At 52.1% G+C, this 13,596-nt stretch overlaps 1 protein-coding gene across 1 annotated transcript; it reads left to right on the top strand.

Moving 5' to 3' along the window:
* The first annotated feature begins 635 nt into the window (after window positions 1-635).
* On the top strand, window positions 636-11,245 carry REN (renin). The gene is made up of 10 exons (XM_007988837.3): window positions 636-777; window positions 3,878-4,028; window positions 4,626-4,749; window positions 5,391-5,509; window positions 6,488-6,684; window positions 8,715-8,723; window positions 9,282-9,401; window positions 9,746-9,887; window positions 10,147-10,245; window positions 10,887-11,245. Exons 1-10 carry the CDS (start codon window positions 680-682, stop codon window positions 11,046-11,048), a joined length of 1,221 nt encoding a protein of 406 aa, XP_007987028.3. The 5' UTR covers window positions 636-679; the 3' UTR covers window positions 11,049-11,245.
* The last annotated feature ends 2,351 nt before the right edge of the window (window positions 11,246-13,596 follow it).

Raw genomic sequence — 13,596 nt, forward strand, 5'->3', positions numbered from 1 at the left:
GGAGATGGGGTTTCACCACGTTGGTCAGGCTGGTCTGGAACTCCTGACCTCAGGTGATCTACCCACCTCAGCCTCCCAAAGTACTGGGACAGGTGAAAGCCACCATGCCCAGTCCCTCCACTCTTATAATTAAACCAGCTGTTGCATCTCCTGCCAAGAAACCAATCGTGAAGATTCACCATGTTCTAGACGGGAAAACGGCTGTAGACTGGGAGAGGCCAGTCAGGGACAAAGCCAAAGTTAATATAGAGGATGGAGCTCCTAGGGTATAGGGGTTGGGTCTGGGCTAGGGAGCTGGAAACCTAGGTTTTATGCTTGTCCCGGTTTTGACATTGGCCCTGAGCAGTGCTGTTTCTCATCAGCCTCTGCCTGCTCCGGGGGTCACAGGGCCAAGCCAGATAGAGGGTTGCTAGCGTCACTGGACACAAGATTGCTTTCCCACAGCTCCCCTTCCTCCAGCCCCTCTGCTCCACATCCGGAAACCTGGGTACCCTTCACCCACCTAGCCCTGTCCCACAGTGAGATTTATTGCTGGCTGCCCTGCCATCTGCCCCAGCATAATAAATCAGGGCAGAGCAGAATTGCAATCACCCGAAGCATGGAGTGTATAAAAGGGGAAGGGCTAAGGGAGCCACAGAACCTCAGTGGATCTCAGAGAGAGCCCCAGACTGAGGGAAGGATGGACAGATGGAGAAGAATGCCTCGCTGGGGACTGCTGCTGCTGCTCTGGGGCTCCTGCACCTTTGGTCTCCCGACAGACACCACCACCTTTAAACGGTAATTGGTAACTCAGGCAGAGAAGGGATGGGAGGGGTGCGGGGTTCCCACCTTCCCAACACCCTGACTTTTCCATGTGTGCTGTCATTCAATCCTTACAATCAGCTGGACAGGGAGGTATGGACCTATTCAGAGAGGTCAGGTGACTTGCCCAATAAATGACACTAGTAGTCAGATCTGGAAGCTGTGTCTTTCGCTTCCTGCCCAGAGCACCATGCTAACTAAGCACTGTAGAGAACTCAGAAGTATTAGGGCATGCCCCTTGCCCTTGAGGAGCTCACAGCCTGAATATTAAGAATTATATGGGTGGTTGGGCGCTGTGGCTCCTGCCTGTAATCCCAGCCCTTTGGGAGGGCGAGGCAGATCACTTGAGGTCAGGAGTTTGAGACCAGCTTGGCCAACATGGGGAAACCCTGTCTCTACTAAAAATACAAAAATCAGACGGGCGTGGTGGCAGGCACTTGTAATTCCCAGCTACTTGGGAGGCTGAGGCAGGAGAATTGTTTGAGCCTGGGAGGCGGAGGTTGCTGAGCCAAGATCGTGCCACTGCACTCCAGCCTGAGTGACAGAGTGAGACTCCATCTAAGAAAAAAATGGGGGTGGGGGGGTGGGGCATGGGTACAGACTGAGCCACTGCACTCCAGCCTGGGTGATAGAGCCAGACCTTATCTAAAAAAGAAAAAAAAAAAAAAAAAAAAGGCTGAAGAAGGGGAATAGACAGCATTTAAGAGAAGGCCTCACAGAGAAAGGGGCTTTCAATCTGGGGACAGCAGATGTGACCAGCAGTCCTGAAGGTAGGAAGGCACATTTTAATCACAGTAATACTTGCTAAGCCTATAAAATGCTTAGGGTATCACAGGATCTTTTCACATGTCTCATCTCAAGTCATGCCCCCAACAACTCAGCATTCCCACTTTGCAGATGAGGACACTGAGGCTCAGGGAGGTGATATGTAAGAGGCTAAGCCTCAACACACACTGACCCTCTTGCTTCCAAAACTGCTTTCCCTTGCTCTGAGGCTCTCAGAGAGTAACTGCTGGGTTGTGAGCACTGGGTAAGAGGATGGGTACTTCAAAGCAGCTGCACCCCAGGATAAAGGTAGAAGAAAGTAAAAACATCTTCCCCTGCTGTTATCCAAAAGAGAAAAAGAATGGAATTGGGCAACGGCTGGAGAGGGAATCCAGCTTTTGAAACAGAATTATAGGAATTTTGCTACCTGCTATGTGCAGAGCATCATGTGAGGCACTTGGGACAGCTGAATGAATGAGCTGCTTCTCAAGGTGAACATGTACATATATACGTTCACAATTTACATGTATTGAGCAGTGGGCACATGGTTTCATCTGCACAGTGACTCTGAGGTAGGTACTACCATTAGGCTCATTTTTAGAGGGTTTGATGGAGACTTAGAAGAGGCCCAGAGAGGTTAGGTAGCTTTCTCAGAATCACACAGGTGGTAAGGGGATTCAGGCATGCCCCCTGCAACCACTGTCTTCACCACCATATGGCACCAGTTCCACATGCTGTACAGTGCAGGCTGTGAGACCCAAGGAAAAACAGAGCAGAGGCCCAAGGGAAGGTGAGGCCAGTGTGGGCTGGAGACCTTGGGGCAAGCTTCTTGGAGGTGGGTGTACATGTTGGGGTTTGGAGGACTAAAGAACCTGGGGGGAAAAGGAAGGGGAGAAGGAAAGGATTTTCTGAAAAGGAAATGGCAAAAAGTAAAAGTCCAAACCATAGGCTGCTGTGAGTAAATAATGGGAAATGCAGCCTCTTTGGGGTCAAACCTCTGACCCTCCATTTTCCCATCTGTAAAGTGGGAGTAATAAAATCATCCACCTTATGAAAGCAAATAAAATAATGATTGTGAAAATATTTGGTAACAGTAAACTGTGATAGGAAGATAACAAATCATTTCTGTTACCATACCATGCTGATAGGCATAAAAGTTGCATTCATCTCCATGGGCAAAATGGGAGTAAGTAGAATGCATGGGACGCAGGAAGGATGTAGGAAGGAAAGGGTAGTGTAAGTATAGGAGGACTGGCCGCTGAGAAGAAAGTAGAAGAAAGAGGGAATCTCTCTGTGTATGGGAAAGTCTATTGCAGAGTCAACTTGGGCTTCCATCCTGGGACCTTCCAGTGAACAGCTAGAGACATCTTCCTCTGGGCTTTGGCAAACAGCCTCTACATTGGGACCCAGGGGGCCATATGGGAAATAAGGCCAGACACATGCTCTGAATCCCTGCTTCAACATTTCTGAGTCACCTTTGTCCCCATGAGCCTTCATTTTTCTCATCTATAAAATGGATGACAGCTAGCTTGTTGGAGAGCTCTCAGTAGCAACTCAGTAGAGTCAGTTTCCCAGGTCTCTTTAATTCTGCCTCTCAAAGTTGATGGGAAAACATCTGGACAAGAAGTCAAAGGGACTGGGACACAGCTCTCCAAGGACGAGGTGCACGGTGCTCTGAAGATGCTGGCATCTCTCTATGCCCAACCCAGCTCAGGTGATCCTCTCCACCACAGCCCTGGTTGGGTGCCTGTCCCCTGGTGTCCTGGAGACCTCGCAGCTGCTGTGGGCATCTGCTGCCACCTAGCGGCCTCCCATGGCACTGTCTCCCCACCAGCCCCTAGTTTTGACAGGGGCACTCCCTGGCATTCATCTCTTCAGAGGGAATGTCTGTGCCTGTTTCCCGTCTGTCCTCCTGCCAGCTGGAGTTCCTTAAAAGCAGTCATGATCGTTATCTTTCTAGCTCCAGTTTCCAGCACAGTGAGGCACAAAGTAGTTGTTCAGCAGGTGATTATGGAATAAATGAATGAACGGACCAATAAACAAATAGACTTGTCTAATCAAAATTAGGCAACAGAAGGAAGTCACTTCAGGATTATTTAATCCGCGGGCAGCTGACTCCTCTAAATTGACTCTTGACAAGAGGTAACTCTTATAAATGCTCCAGAGGCCTTCAGAGACAGAGGTGATTTCCAGGTGGCTGGGCTAACATTAAAGGTGGTTATACTAAAAGCAGGGACTTGGCCTCAGGGACTCTACCGTTATGGTGGGGGTACAGCACTTTTCTATTTTTGCTTCCTCCACCATGGGCCAGGATCTTCCTCAAGAGGATGCCCTCAATCCGAGAAAGCCTGAAGGAACGAGGTGTGGACATGGCCAGACTTGGTCCCGAGTGGAGCCAGCCCATGAAGAGGCTGGCCCTTGGCAACACCACCTCCTCCGTGATCCTCACCAACTACATGGATGTGAGTGCCTGGCTCAGCCCCTCGCTCCCTCCCTGTCTCCTTTCCCCCATGGACCTAGGGCTTTCTTTGCCACAAGACTCACCCTTCCCATGCTGTGTTTGACGAAGGCGCTAAGGAACACGTGAGCACCCTAGAAAATTCCCATTTTCCAGTTGGAAAGACTGAGCACAGAAGACAGGAAGGCACTCAGGGGCCATTCAGGGGCAGGGTTAGGTTTGGAACTCAGCCCAGGCCTTAAGCCAGGTGTCACAGGTGGGTGGGAAGGGGTGTGTGACTCAGGTAGGGGTTTCTGTGACCTGGTCCAGCACAGTCTGGCGGCTTGCTGCCCCAGTAGATTCTCAAGGGTCAAGTTTGCATCCTACTTCATTCTCAATGTTTTGATTTCGCCATCTTGTCTTACTGAGATTCCCACTTTCTGGGATGCCATGAGGCGATGCTAAGCCTCCTATCAGTTCCTGCAGGACAACAGAAACCCCGAGAGGCTATAGGACCTCACCTGGGCCAAATGTTACCCTGACAGCCAAGCGTGAAGCCAGACAAGACCCCAAGACCCAAGGTCCCCTGAGCCCCTCCAGCCCTCTCTTTTTACCCCCACAGACCCAGTACTATGGCGAGATTGGCATCGGCACCCCACCCCAGACCTTCAAAGTCGTCTTTGACACTGGTTCGTCCAACGTTTGGGTGCCCTCCTCCAAGTGCAGCCGTCTCTACACTGCCTGTGGTGAGACCTAAGACCCACAGTGCCTCTCCCCAATCCCCCTGCCCTACTGTGCATGAGCAATCTTGTCCCACACCTAGCTCCCATCCCTCTTGCCACCAAGGGAGTGCCTTCCTCTCTGCCTCTGTACCCACTGACCCTGACACTTAGGGGAGAGAGGAACATGTCTTCCATTTTTCTGATATAGCCACCAAGGTTTAAAAAAAAAAAAAAAAAGAAAGCTCCAAGAATCCCTGACCACTCAGAAGGCTACTTCCCAGTCTTCCTGAGATTGAGACAGGACTGAATTCCCAAACCCATCCCAGGCACTCGGAACTCTTCCATCCCTAGTCTTAATCAATAACCTCTTACTGGGCACTTACTCTGTGCCCAGCATCTTCTCTGGTGTTATCAGTGTTAGTGATTACTTTAAATTCCTTCATTTAAGACAAAATTTTCGAGGTATGGGCACATTAAGGGGGCCCAAGAAACCCAGTCCTTGATTGATGGAGCACATATTCCAAGCCCCCTGACCCTAGAGTCACTCGTCCGTGTACCTAAGCTAAGTCCTAAGCCACACCAGCCATACCCACAATGCACCCTGCCTCTGAGTCCCCCTGTCTAGGCCACTCTTGGACAAACCTGAGCCTCTGTCCCCCTGTCAGTGTATCACAAGCTCTTCGATGCTTCGGATTCCTCCAGCTACAAGCACAATGGAACGGAACTCACCCTCCGCTATTCAACAGGGACAGTCAGTGGCTTTCTGAGCCAGGACATCATCACCGTAAGTGGGGTTGCCCTAGGTCATCTGCTCCCAACCCCTTCTGTCCCCAGGTCTCTCCTGACCCTCCAGGGCCCATACCTGCGGGGAGGTGCACTGCAGCCCACTTGGAGCCTGGGGAGCTGAGGAACACCCTGCTCTGCCACATCTGGCTGTTGCTGCAAAGCAGCAGTACCTATGGGGGAGCAAGCTTGGGCTACGGGCTTAACTGTTGGGTGGTTTATGGATGTTTTTGCATCTGACTTGCACATAGGGCTTATCGTGAGCCCCATGGTTGCAGTCAAGTAACTTGCCCAAGTTCACCAGCTCTGACTGGGCTACACCCTAGACTGAAATCCAGGGTCAGGGTCTGGCCGAGTTTTAGGGTCAGGCATAGGTTTTAAGGTCACAGTTGAGGTTGACTCTGGGATTCAGGTCAAGTCCTGCTTTTCTTTTTATTTGGCCCATGTCTGACCCTTTCCTCATTCTGGAGTTTCTCAGGCCCTGCTCCATCAGAGTTAGGGGAGGGGCACACATGGGGCCTGACAGAAAATCAGGGTGATTCCTGTGTCCCTCCCTTTTTCTGTGAACTCAGATAAAAAGAAGGGAGAAGGGCAAGCTTGGCTGTGCTGAAGAAACCCTCGCCCATGATAAGCGTGGGGGCCAAGACCTAGTCCTGCCGGGCATGAAAGCCGGGCCACTGGGGAGGGGGAGGAGCTCTTGGCAGCTTTTCTTTTGCTGCTTGGCAGGACCACCCTCTCAGCCTCTGCTGTCCAATTCCTGGTCAACTCCAGCTCTCTCTCGGCTCTGTGGCACAGACGTATTGGCATACACATTGGCATACACAGAGTGTGTGCGTGCAGAGTTGAGGAAACACTCTTACCCCAAATTCTGTACCCTGAAGCCTGTGTGCCCCGGGGATCCCTAGTGTGGAAACCCAGACCAGACTCCAGCCAAGGAGTGGGCAGTGGGCTTGGTCTCCTCTGGTCCTTCCTCCCACAGGTGGGTGGAATCACAGTGACACAGATGTTTGGAGAGGTCACGGAGATGCCTGCCTTACCCTTCATGCTGGCCGAGTTTGATGGGGTTGTGGGCATGGGCTTCATTGAACAGGCCATTGGCAGGGTCACCCCTATCTTCGACAACATCCTCTCCCAAGGGGTGCTAAAAGAGGACGTCTTCTCTTTCTACTACAACAGGTGGGGACTGGGACTCCAGGGGCTGAGGTGGGGGGAGAGGAGGGGAGAAGAGCTGGGGAGTGGAAGGAGAGCCTGGGCCAGAATTGTTAAGCGTTTGTGATTAGATGACAGTCAATCAATATCTAGAGCTGTACTAGCCAATATGGAAGGCACCATTGAAATTTAAATTAATTCAATACAGTTAAGCATCAATTAAGCATTCAACTGGTGGCTCTTAGTTGCACTAGCCACATGTCAAATGTCTGGCAGCCGCGGTGGCTAGTAACTACGGTTTTGGACAGTGCAGATAGAGAACATTCCCAGCTTGGCAGGACATTCTAATGGACAGTACCACTCTGGAGCAAGAGGAGATGCAAGGTGGGGGTGATGGGAAATAAGGGATTACTGTGACCTGGAACCCTGCCTGTGAGGGCCATGGCTCCTCCCACACAGAGACAGCCAACTTCAGTCATCCATTAGATCCTTCATTTGTTTGCCCACTCATCAGTTCAGTAAATGCTATGTGCCGAGCATTGTGCGAGGCTCTGGGGGTGCAGCAGTGAACACAGTGAACAAGGCAGAATCTGTACTCCCCTACCCACATAGAGCTTACAGGCTAACAGGGAAGACAAGACATATTCCAATGTAATGAGTGTCACAGGCAGGCAGCGAGTGTGGTGCTGAAAACCATGGATGCTTTTCAATTCTAGGCTGAGCTTATATGCAGCTCAGCCAGCATTGGGGAAGCTGTTGTCAGCTCTTGAGCAGGGTTGGGCTCTACTCCAAACTGCTGGACTCAGAAAGATGGCATGAGTTGGAGACAAGAGAGCTGGAGGCAAAAGGGGCCAAGTGCAGTGGCTCATGCCTATAATCCCAGTACTTCGGGAGGCCAAGGCAAGAGGATCGCTTGAGCCCAGGAGTTAAGGCTGCAGTGAGCAGTGATTATGCCACTGCACTCTAGCTAAGGCAACAGAGTGAGATCCAGTCTCAGGAAAAGAAAAAAAAAAAAGTCAAAAGGGTAAGAACACGAGGCCAGTGGCAAAAAGAATAGAGGAGAGGATCAGAGTTCAGAAAAATCTCACAGTAAAACAGAGAGGAGTCTCTGGTGTGGTCATAGAAAGGGAGGCCTTGAGAAAACACCAATTGGTGGCTCTGTAGTCAGGGGTGGTCTTTAGAAGAGCCATTTTAGAGGAGGTGGGGGCAAGGCCAGATGGCAAGCAGTTAAGAGGTGGATGACGTGGGAGTCAGGAAGTGGAGGTCATGAGATGTAGGTTGCCCTGGGACATTCAACAGGGAAGGGAATGGGGGGTGGCGTGGGGGGTGAGATCCAGAAGCAGAAAAGGAAGGGTGGGTGTTTTTAAATGCTAGAGGATGCTCAAGTGATGCCTGTAGGTGGAGGAAGAAGCCAATGGAAAGAAAGAGATTAAAAATGTGGAAAGAAGAGGAGCTAAATGGGGGCACTGGAGTTTGAAGGCCATGAAGGAGATGAGGTTCCAGCAGACAGGAAGAAGCCAGGCTTTGCAGAGGAGAGGGCTGGCTTCTTCCTTTATCTTGGGATGGGAAGGAGGGAACATCCAGAGACATCCTGAAGTATTGAGAGAGAGGCAGTAGGGAATTTGTGCTAGCACATACACACACCTTCCGAATTTATAAAAACACAAGTAGTTTGCAGTTGCACAAAATAACATATGCACACCTACACACCCATGCACACATGTGCATGTGTGAATTCTAGTATGAATTCTGGAAAAACACATCACACACACATGCACGCCCTGGAGACTAGGCCTACAGTAGTCCCTGAGCCAAGCGCAGTGTGGAGGAAAGGAAGGCGAAGGGAATCAGCTCCAGACGGGGCACCAGGAGCCTGGCTCCAGTCCCCCACTTGTTCACTCATGGACTGGGTAACTTCAGGCAAGTGACTTCACCTCTTAGTGATTCCATTGCCTGAAGGGCAAAGAGAGTAGATAACACCCACCCTGCCAAACAGCAGGGCTGATGAGGCTGGCATGAAATGAAGCTTCCTTTCTGCTGTCTCTCTTTCTCTGCAGAGATTCCGAGTAAGGAGACAAAACCCCCACATGGCTGTGACCTTCCAGTACTCCCTGAGCACCTGACCCAGAATTACACATGCCACCGGCCCAAAACTCGCATCAGCAAGCCCAGCCTCCGCTAGATGCCGAAGTTCTCTGTCCCTCCTTCCTGCTCTCTCCATGCCCCCTGCCCACACCCAACAGCCTCCTCAGGGTCCCCTCCCCTGCATCTGCTCAATCAGCAGCAACCCAAGAGTGAGGGGTGTCCATTTGTGTCTTGTTCACATCCACTCACTGTTCTTGTACCTGCTTCTTTTCTGTGGCCTCTCTGGGGATGCTTTCTGGGGAACAGCTGGACTACCCTGGAACAACCCCTGGCTGGGCTTGGGGAGGGGAAGAAAGGCAGAGAAGCAGTATGTTCTGCATGCTTCCCAACGACAGCTCTGAGCCTGGCTGTCTGTCCCATATTCCTCTGCCCTAGAGCCCTCTGTCCTGCCTGGCACACTTGTGCAACCTTCCCCGATTGCCTGAGTTGCTGGGTCCCGGAGGTTATGGGTTTCCAAGAGCTTCTGATCTTTCCTTTAGGAATGCCCAGTCGCTGGGAGGACAGATTGTGCTGGGAGGCAGTGACCCCCAGCATTACGAAGGGAATTTCCACTATATCAACCTCATCAAGACTGGCGTCTGGCAGATTCAAATGAAGGGGTCAGAAATCCTCAACTCTCTCTGGGCTCCAAAAATTGCTGATGTCATTGAGGTTGGGAAGGGTGGGAAGGACAGCATTACCATCCTGCCCTCTTTCCAAATGCAACCACTTCTTAAGCACAGCCACCATTTGCTCTCTGCCTGCTCTGTCCAGGCTGGGGAACACAGAAGGGAAGGGCCTGGGGAGAAGTGGTGGAGGGCGACAGTACCTTCCCTCCTCCATTCACTGCCTCAACGGGCCACCACCATGGCCTCCACCCACCCACCCACACTCAGAAAGGACATGCAGCCTGGAGGTGCCCCATCAGCCTTCTGTCTGTCTGTCTGACTGTGGCCTCCCCCAGGGTGTCTGTGGGGTCATCCACCTTGCTCTGTGAAGACGGCTGCCTGGCATTGGTGGACACTGGTGCATCCTACATCTCAGGTTCTACCAGCTCCATAGAGAAGCTCATGGAGGCCTTGGGGGCCAAGAAGAGGCTGTTCGATGTAAGAAGCCAAAGAGGGAAGGTGCTGTGGGTGGGGGGAGCGCCACCCGGTATCGGCTCACAAATCCCCCAGGCAGATGAGGCCATCCCAGGCCCTCACTTGTTCACCTCACACTCTCCACACGTGTGGCTGGTCACCCATGGAGCGGGGCACTGTGCCCAACCCTCTCCAGCAGAGAGGCCAGGCCACCAGCGCAGGACTCCTCGTCTGCTGAGACGTCTTCCATACTCAAGGAGGCTCCCTTTGCCCCCCACCCCAGTATGTCGTGAAGTGTAACGAGGGCCCTACACTCCCTGACATCTCTTTCCACCTGGGAGGCAAAGAATACACGCTCACTAACGCGGACTATGTATTTCAGGTGAGGTTCGAGTCGGCCCCCTCGGTGGCAGGGAGGAAGGCTGGACAGAGACCCTCAAAGGGGGACAGATTACAATGCATAGATCGTGTTAGAACTGTAGTTCTCAAACTTGACTGTGCATGTCACCTGGAGAGCTTTGAAAAATCCTGGTACCTGGGCTACATCCCATACCTATTAAATTAGAACCTCTAGAAGTGGCACCTGGGGTTCAGTTTAACTAGGTGATTCCAATGTGTGGCCATATTTGGGCATCACTGTGCCTGTTCCCTCATGTCCAGTTTCTCATCAAATACCCCCAATAATCCTATGCTCCTATATTCTTATCCTCTTTTCATAATCAGTAGGCTTAGAGAAGTTGAATAACTTGTCTAGGATCAGAAGCTAAGGCAAACTGTAATCTCCTGAAGGAAGCACGGTGCCTGATGCATTGTTTGCCTGGCATCTAGCACAGGGGCTAAACACAGGAGCGGTGCAGTCCACAATGGGGCAAAATGGCAAAGATGTGAGGGAGGCCCAGTGTGGCTAGGGGAGAGAGGGAGGTGAGAAGGGGAATGTTGCTGAAGACAGTTGCTGGGGTCAGGCAAGGTGAAAGGAGAATGGTCATGTGCTGGGTATGGAGAAACTCTCCCCCTTCCTGCCAGGAATCCTACAGTAGTAAAAAGCTGTGCACACTGGCCATCCATGCCATGGATATCCCGCCACCCACTGGACCCACCTGGGCCCTGGGCGCCACCTTCATCCGAAAGTTCTACACGGAGTTTGATCGGCGTAACAACCGCATTGGTTTTGCCTTGGCCCGCTAAGGCCCTCTGCCGCCCAGGCAGGCCCAGCCTTCAGCCCTGGCCCAGAGCGGGAACACTCTCTGAGATGCCCCTCTGCCTGGGCTTATGCCCTCACATGGAGACACTGGATGTGGAGCTCCTGCTGGATTCGTGCCCTGACCCCTGCACCCGCCCTTCCCTGCTTTGAGGACAAACAGAATAAAGACTTCATGTTCACAGCCTGTCGCATCTGGGTTCACTAGGGTTTAGAACAGAGGGAGGGGCTGCATGATCATGTGTGGACAGGATTGTGACACGGACAAGCTACACATTCGCCTCACACACAGGTTCTTGCGTGCAGGGATGATGCCATCCATCGGCCATCAACAGGACTCAGGTGGAGCTGTTTACACAACCTCGGGTGGGAAGTCTGAAGAGAGCCGGAACCAAGCTCCCTCTAGTCCCTCAGGGACCAAGGCCAATGCTGTGGCAGTAGACTGCAGGTCAGAAAGTTCACCCGGCTCACAGAAGCCAGCTCTGAGTTCAGACTGCTCTGCTGAGCAAGTCAGCCCTGTTTTTTGTCCCTGCAAAACTCCCCTCAGCTCTCCTTATCCACTGCAGATGCCCCCGCCCTGCCCCACGTAGCCATTTACACAGGCGTTCTAAGGCACTACCACCTAAAATCATAGAACACCAGAGATCCAGGCAATACTTCCACTTTACAGGTGGGGAAACTGTGGCCCAGAGAATGGAAGGCCTTGCCCAAGATTACTTGGTCAAGAATCAAGTAGTGAAGACTACCGAAAGATAGTGAAGAATCAAGACTGGAACCCAGCCTGCCTGACTTGGGTCCTGGAAGCTTTCCGCCTCATCATAAGCAGTTGGTACTGTCATACGTACAGTGCTTCATGCACGCTGGTACGGGGCCACATGCAAAGCACACAGGTGTACACACACTGCTATCCTCCATCCCATCCACCAGGGACTCCTCAGACTGAAGTCTCTTCTCCCACTCTCACTCCTTGGGCTGTCTTCAGGGCACGTGTAACTTGGGGAATGAGAAATCAGCATCCACCTGGAGCCACTGAAGTCATCACTCTTCACCATAGTTGCTCACCTCTCTTTTGACAGAAAGTCGTGAGGCACTGAATGGCTCAACCAGGCCCTCAGTACCTCTGGGAGCCATCTGCAAGAGTCCCTGAGCAGTGCCAAGTGCCAGAGCCTGGGCTTCAGGACCCTGGACTCCCACTTATTCTCCATGTTCCCTTGTCCTGCGCAGCTGTACTTCCTGACTGCAAAGGAAGTGTTGGAGGCCATTGTCTTTTCCAGCTCCATCCTGGAGCTCCACGACCTTAAGAAGGCAGGCATGACTCCCATTATCTCCTTCACTGTCCAATATGGTAGGCACATGTGGCTATTTACACTAAAATTAAAAGTAATTAAAATTGAATAAAATCAGCAGGGCACGGTGGCTCACACCTATAATCCCAGCACTTTGGGAGGCTGAGGAGGGTGGATTACCTGAGGTCAGGAGTTCAAGACCAACCTGACCGACATGGAGAAACCCCCATTTCTATTAAAAATATAAAATTAGCCAGGCATTGTGGCACATGCCTGTAATCCCAGCTACTTGGGAGGCTGAGGCAAGAGAATCGCTTGAACCCGGGAGGCGGAGGTTGTGGTGAGCAGAGATCGCACCATTGCACTCCAGCAGCCTGGGCAACATGAGCGAAATTCCGTCTCAAAAGAAAAAAAATTGAATAAAATCAACGTGGCTAGTCGTCACTGCATTGGACAGCAGATATAGAACATTTTCATCACTGCAGAAGTTCTGCTAGGCACAGCTGGATTCTGGACAGCAAAAAGCATAGGAGCCTCGTAGTGGACAGGTTCTGGGATAGGCCAAAGGGATAACTGGGAAAGTAGGAAAGGGCCCATTCTCTGAAGGTGCTTTTCTGGGTGGGGCAGTGAGAGACAGTGACTACTGAGATCCCTGAGGCCTCACTACAGCAAATAGGGCTGGCAGCCAACAGAGCCCTGCTCAGGAGGTGGCAGAGAATGACCAAAGGAGAATCTGGCTAGTAGAGGGACTTGCCCCTGAGCCGGCCTGGCCTCTTTCCATGTCTCCTCCCTGCAGCAACTCTGCCCCGGGACACCTTGTCACCCCTTTCCCCTCCTTCTCACCCCCCAGCCATCACCACGCCCTGCTTTGGCCCTGCAGCTGTGCCAGGCCTTTAGCTCTCCTACCCAGGACACACGCAGGGTCTGTCCACTTCACACCCCAAATGCCCAGCAAAGCACTGGGCTCGGGGACACCCACTTGCCTACTACCTGGCCCCATTCACATGCTCTGGATGGGTCGGAGGCTTTAACTCAGCCTTGCCCCAATTCCTGCCCAGGAAATGCCCAAACACTCCAACGCCCTGGCTGTTCAGTGGCCTGCCAGGGGACAGCGCAGTCTGCTGGACTGGCACACTCTCACCCCAACGCTATCACCCAATGTTCCCTCTCCAAGGGCTGTGTTTCTGTCGGGAATGGGAGGTTGCCTGGGTGGTGGGTGGGGGCTCTCTGCAGGGAAGGACCTTTGAGA

Source organism: Chlorocebus sabaeus, chromosome 25, assembly GCF_047675955.1.
Source record: "Chlorocebus sabaeus isolate Y175 chromosome 25, mChlSab1.0.hap1, whole genome shotgun sequence".
NCBI lineage: Eukaryota > Metazoa > Chordata > Mammalia > Primates > Cercopithecidae > Chlorocebus > Chlorocebus sabaeus.

What these genes read in the sequence shown, in the direction of transcription:
- REN (XM_007988837.3), top strand. Translation starts at nt 680, where the DNA reads ATGGACAGATGGAGAAGAATGCCTCGCTGGGGACTGCTGCTGCTGCTC. An exon ending in TCCTCACCAACTACATGGAT is followed by an intron (nt 4,029 to 4,625) that starts GTGAGTGCCTGG and finishes TTACCCCCACAG; the next exon opens with ACCCAGTACTATGGCGAGAT. An exon ending in TGAGCCAGGACATCATCACC is followed by an intron (nt 5,510 to 6,487) that starts GTAAGTGGGGTT and finishes TTCCTCCCACAG; the next exon opens with GTGGGTGGAATCACAGTGAC.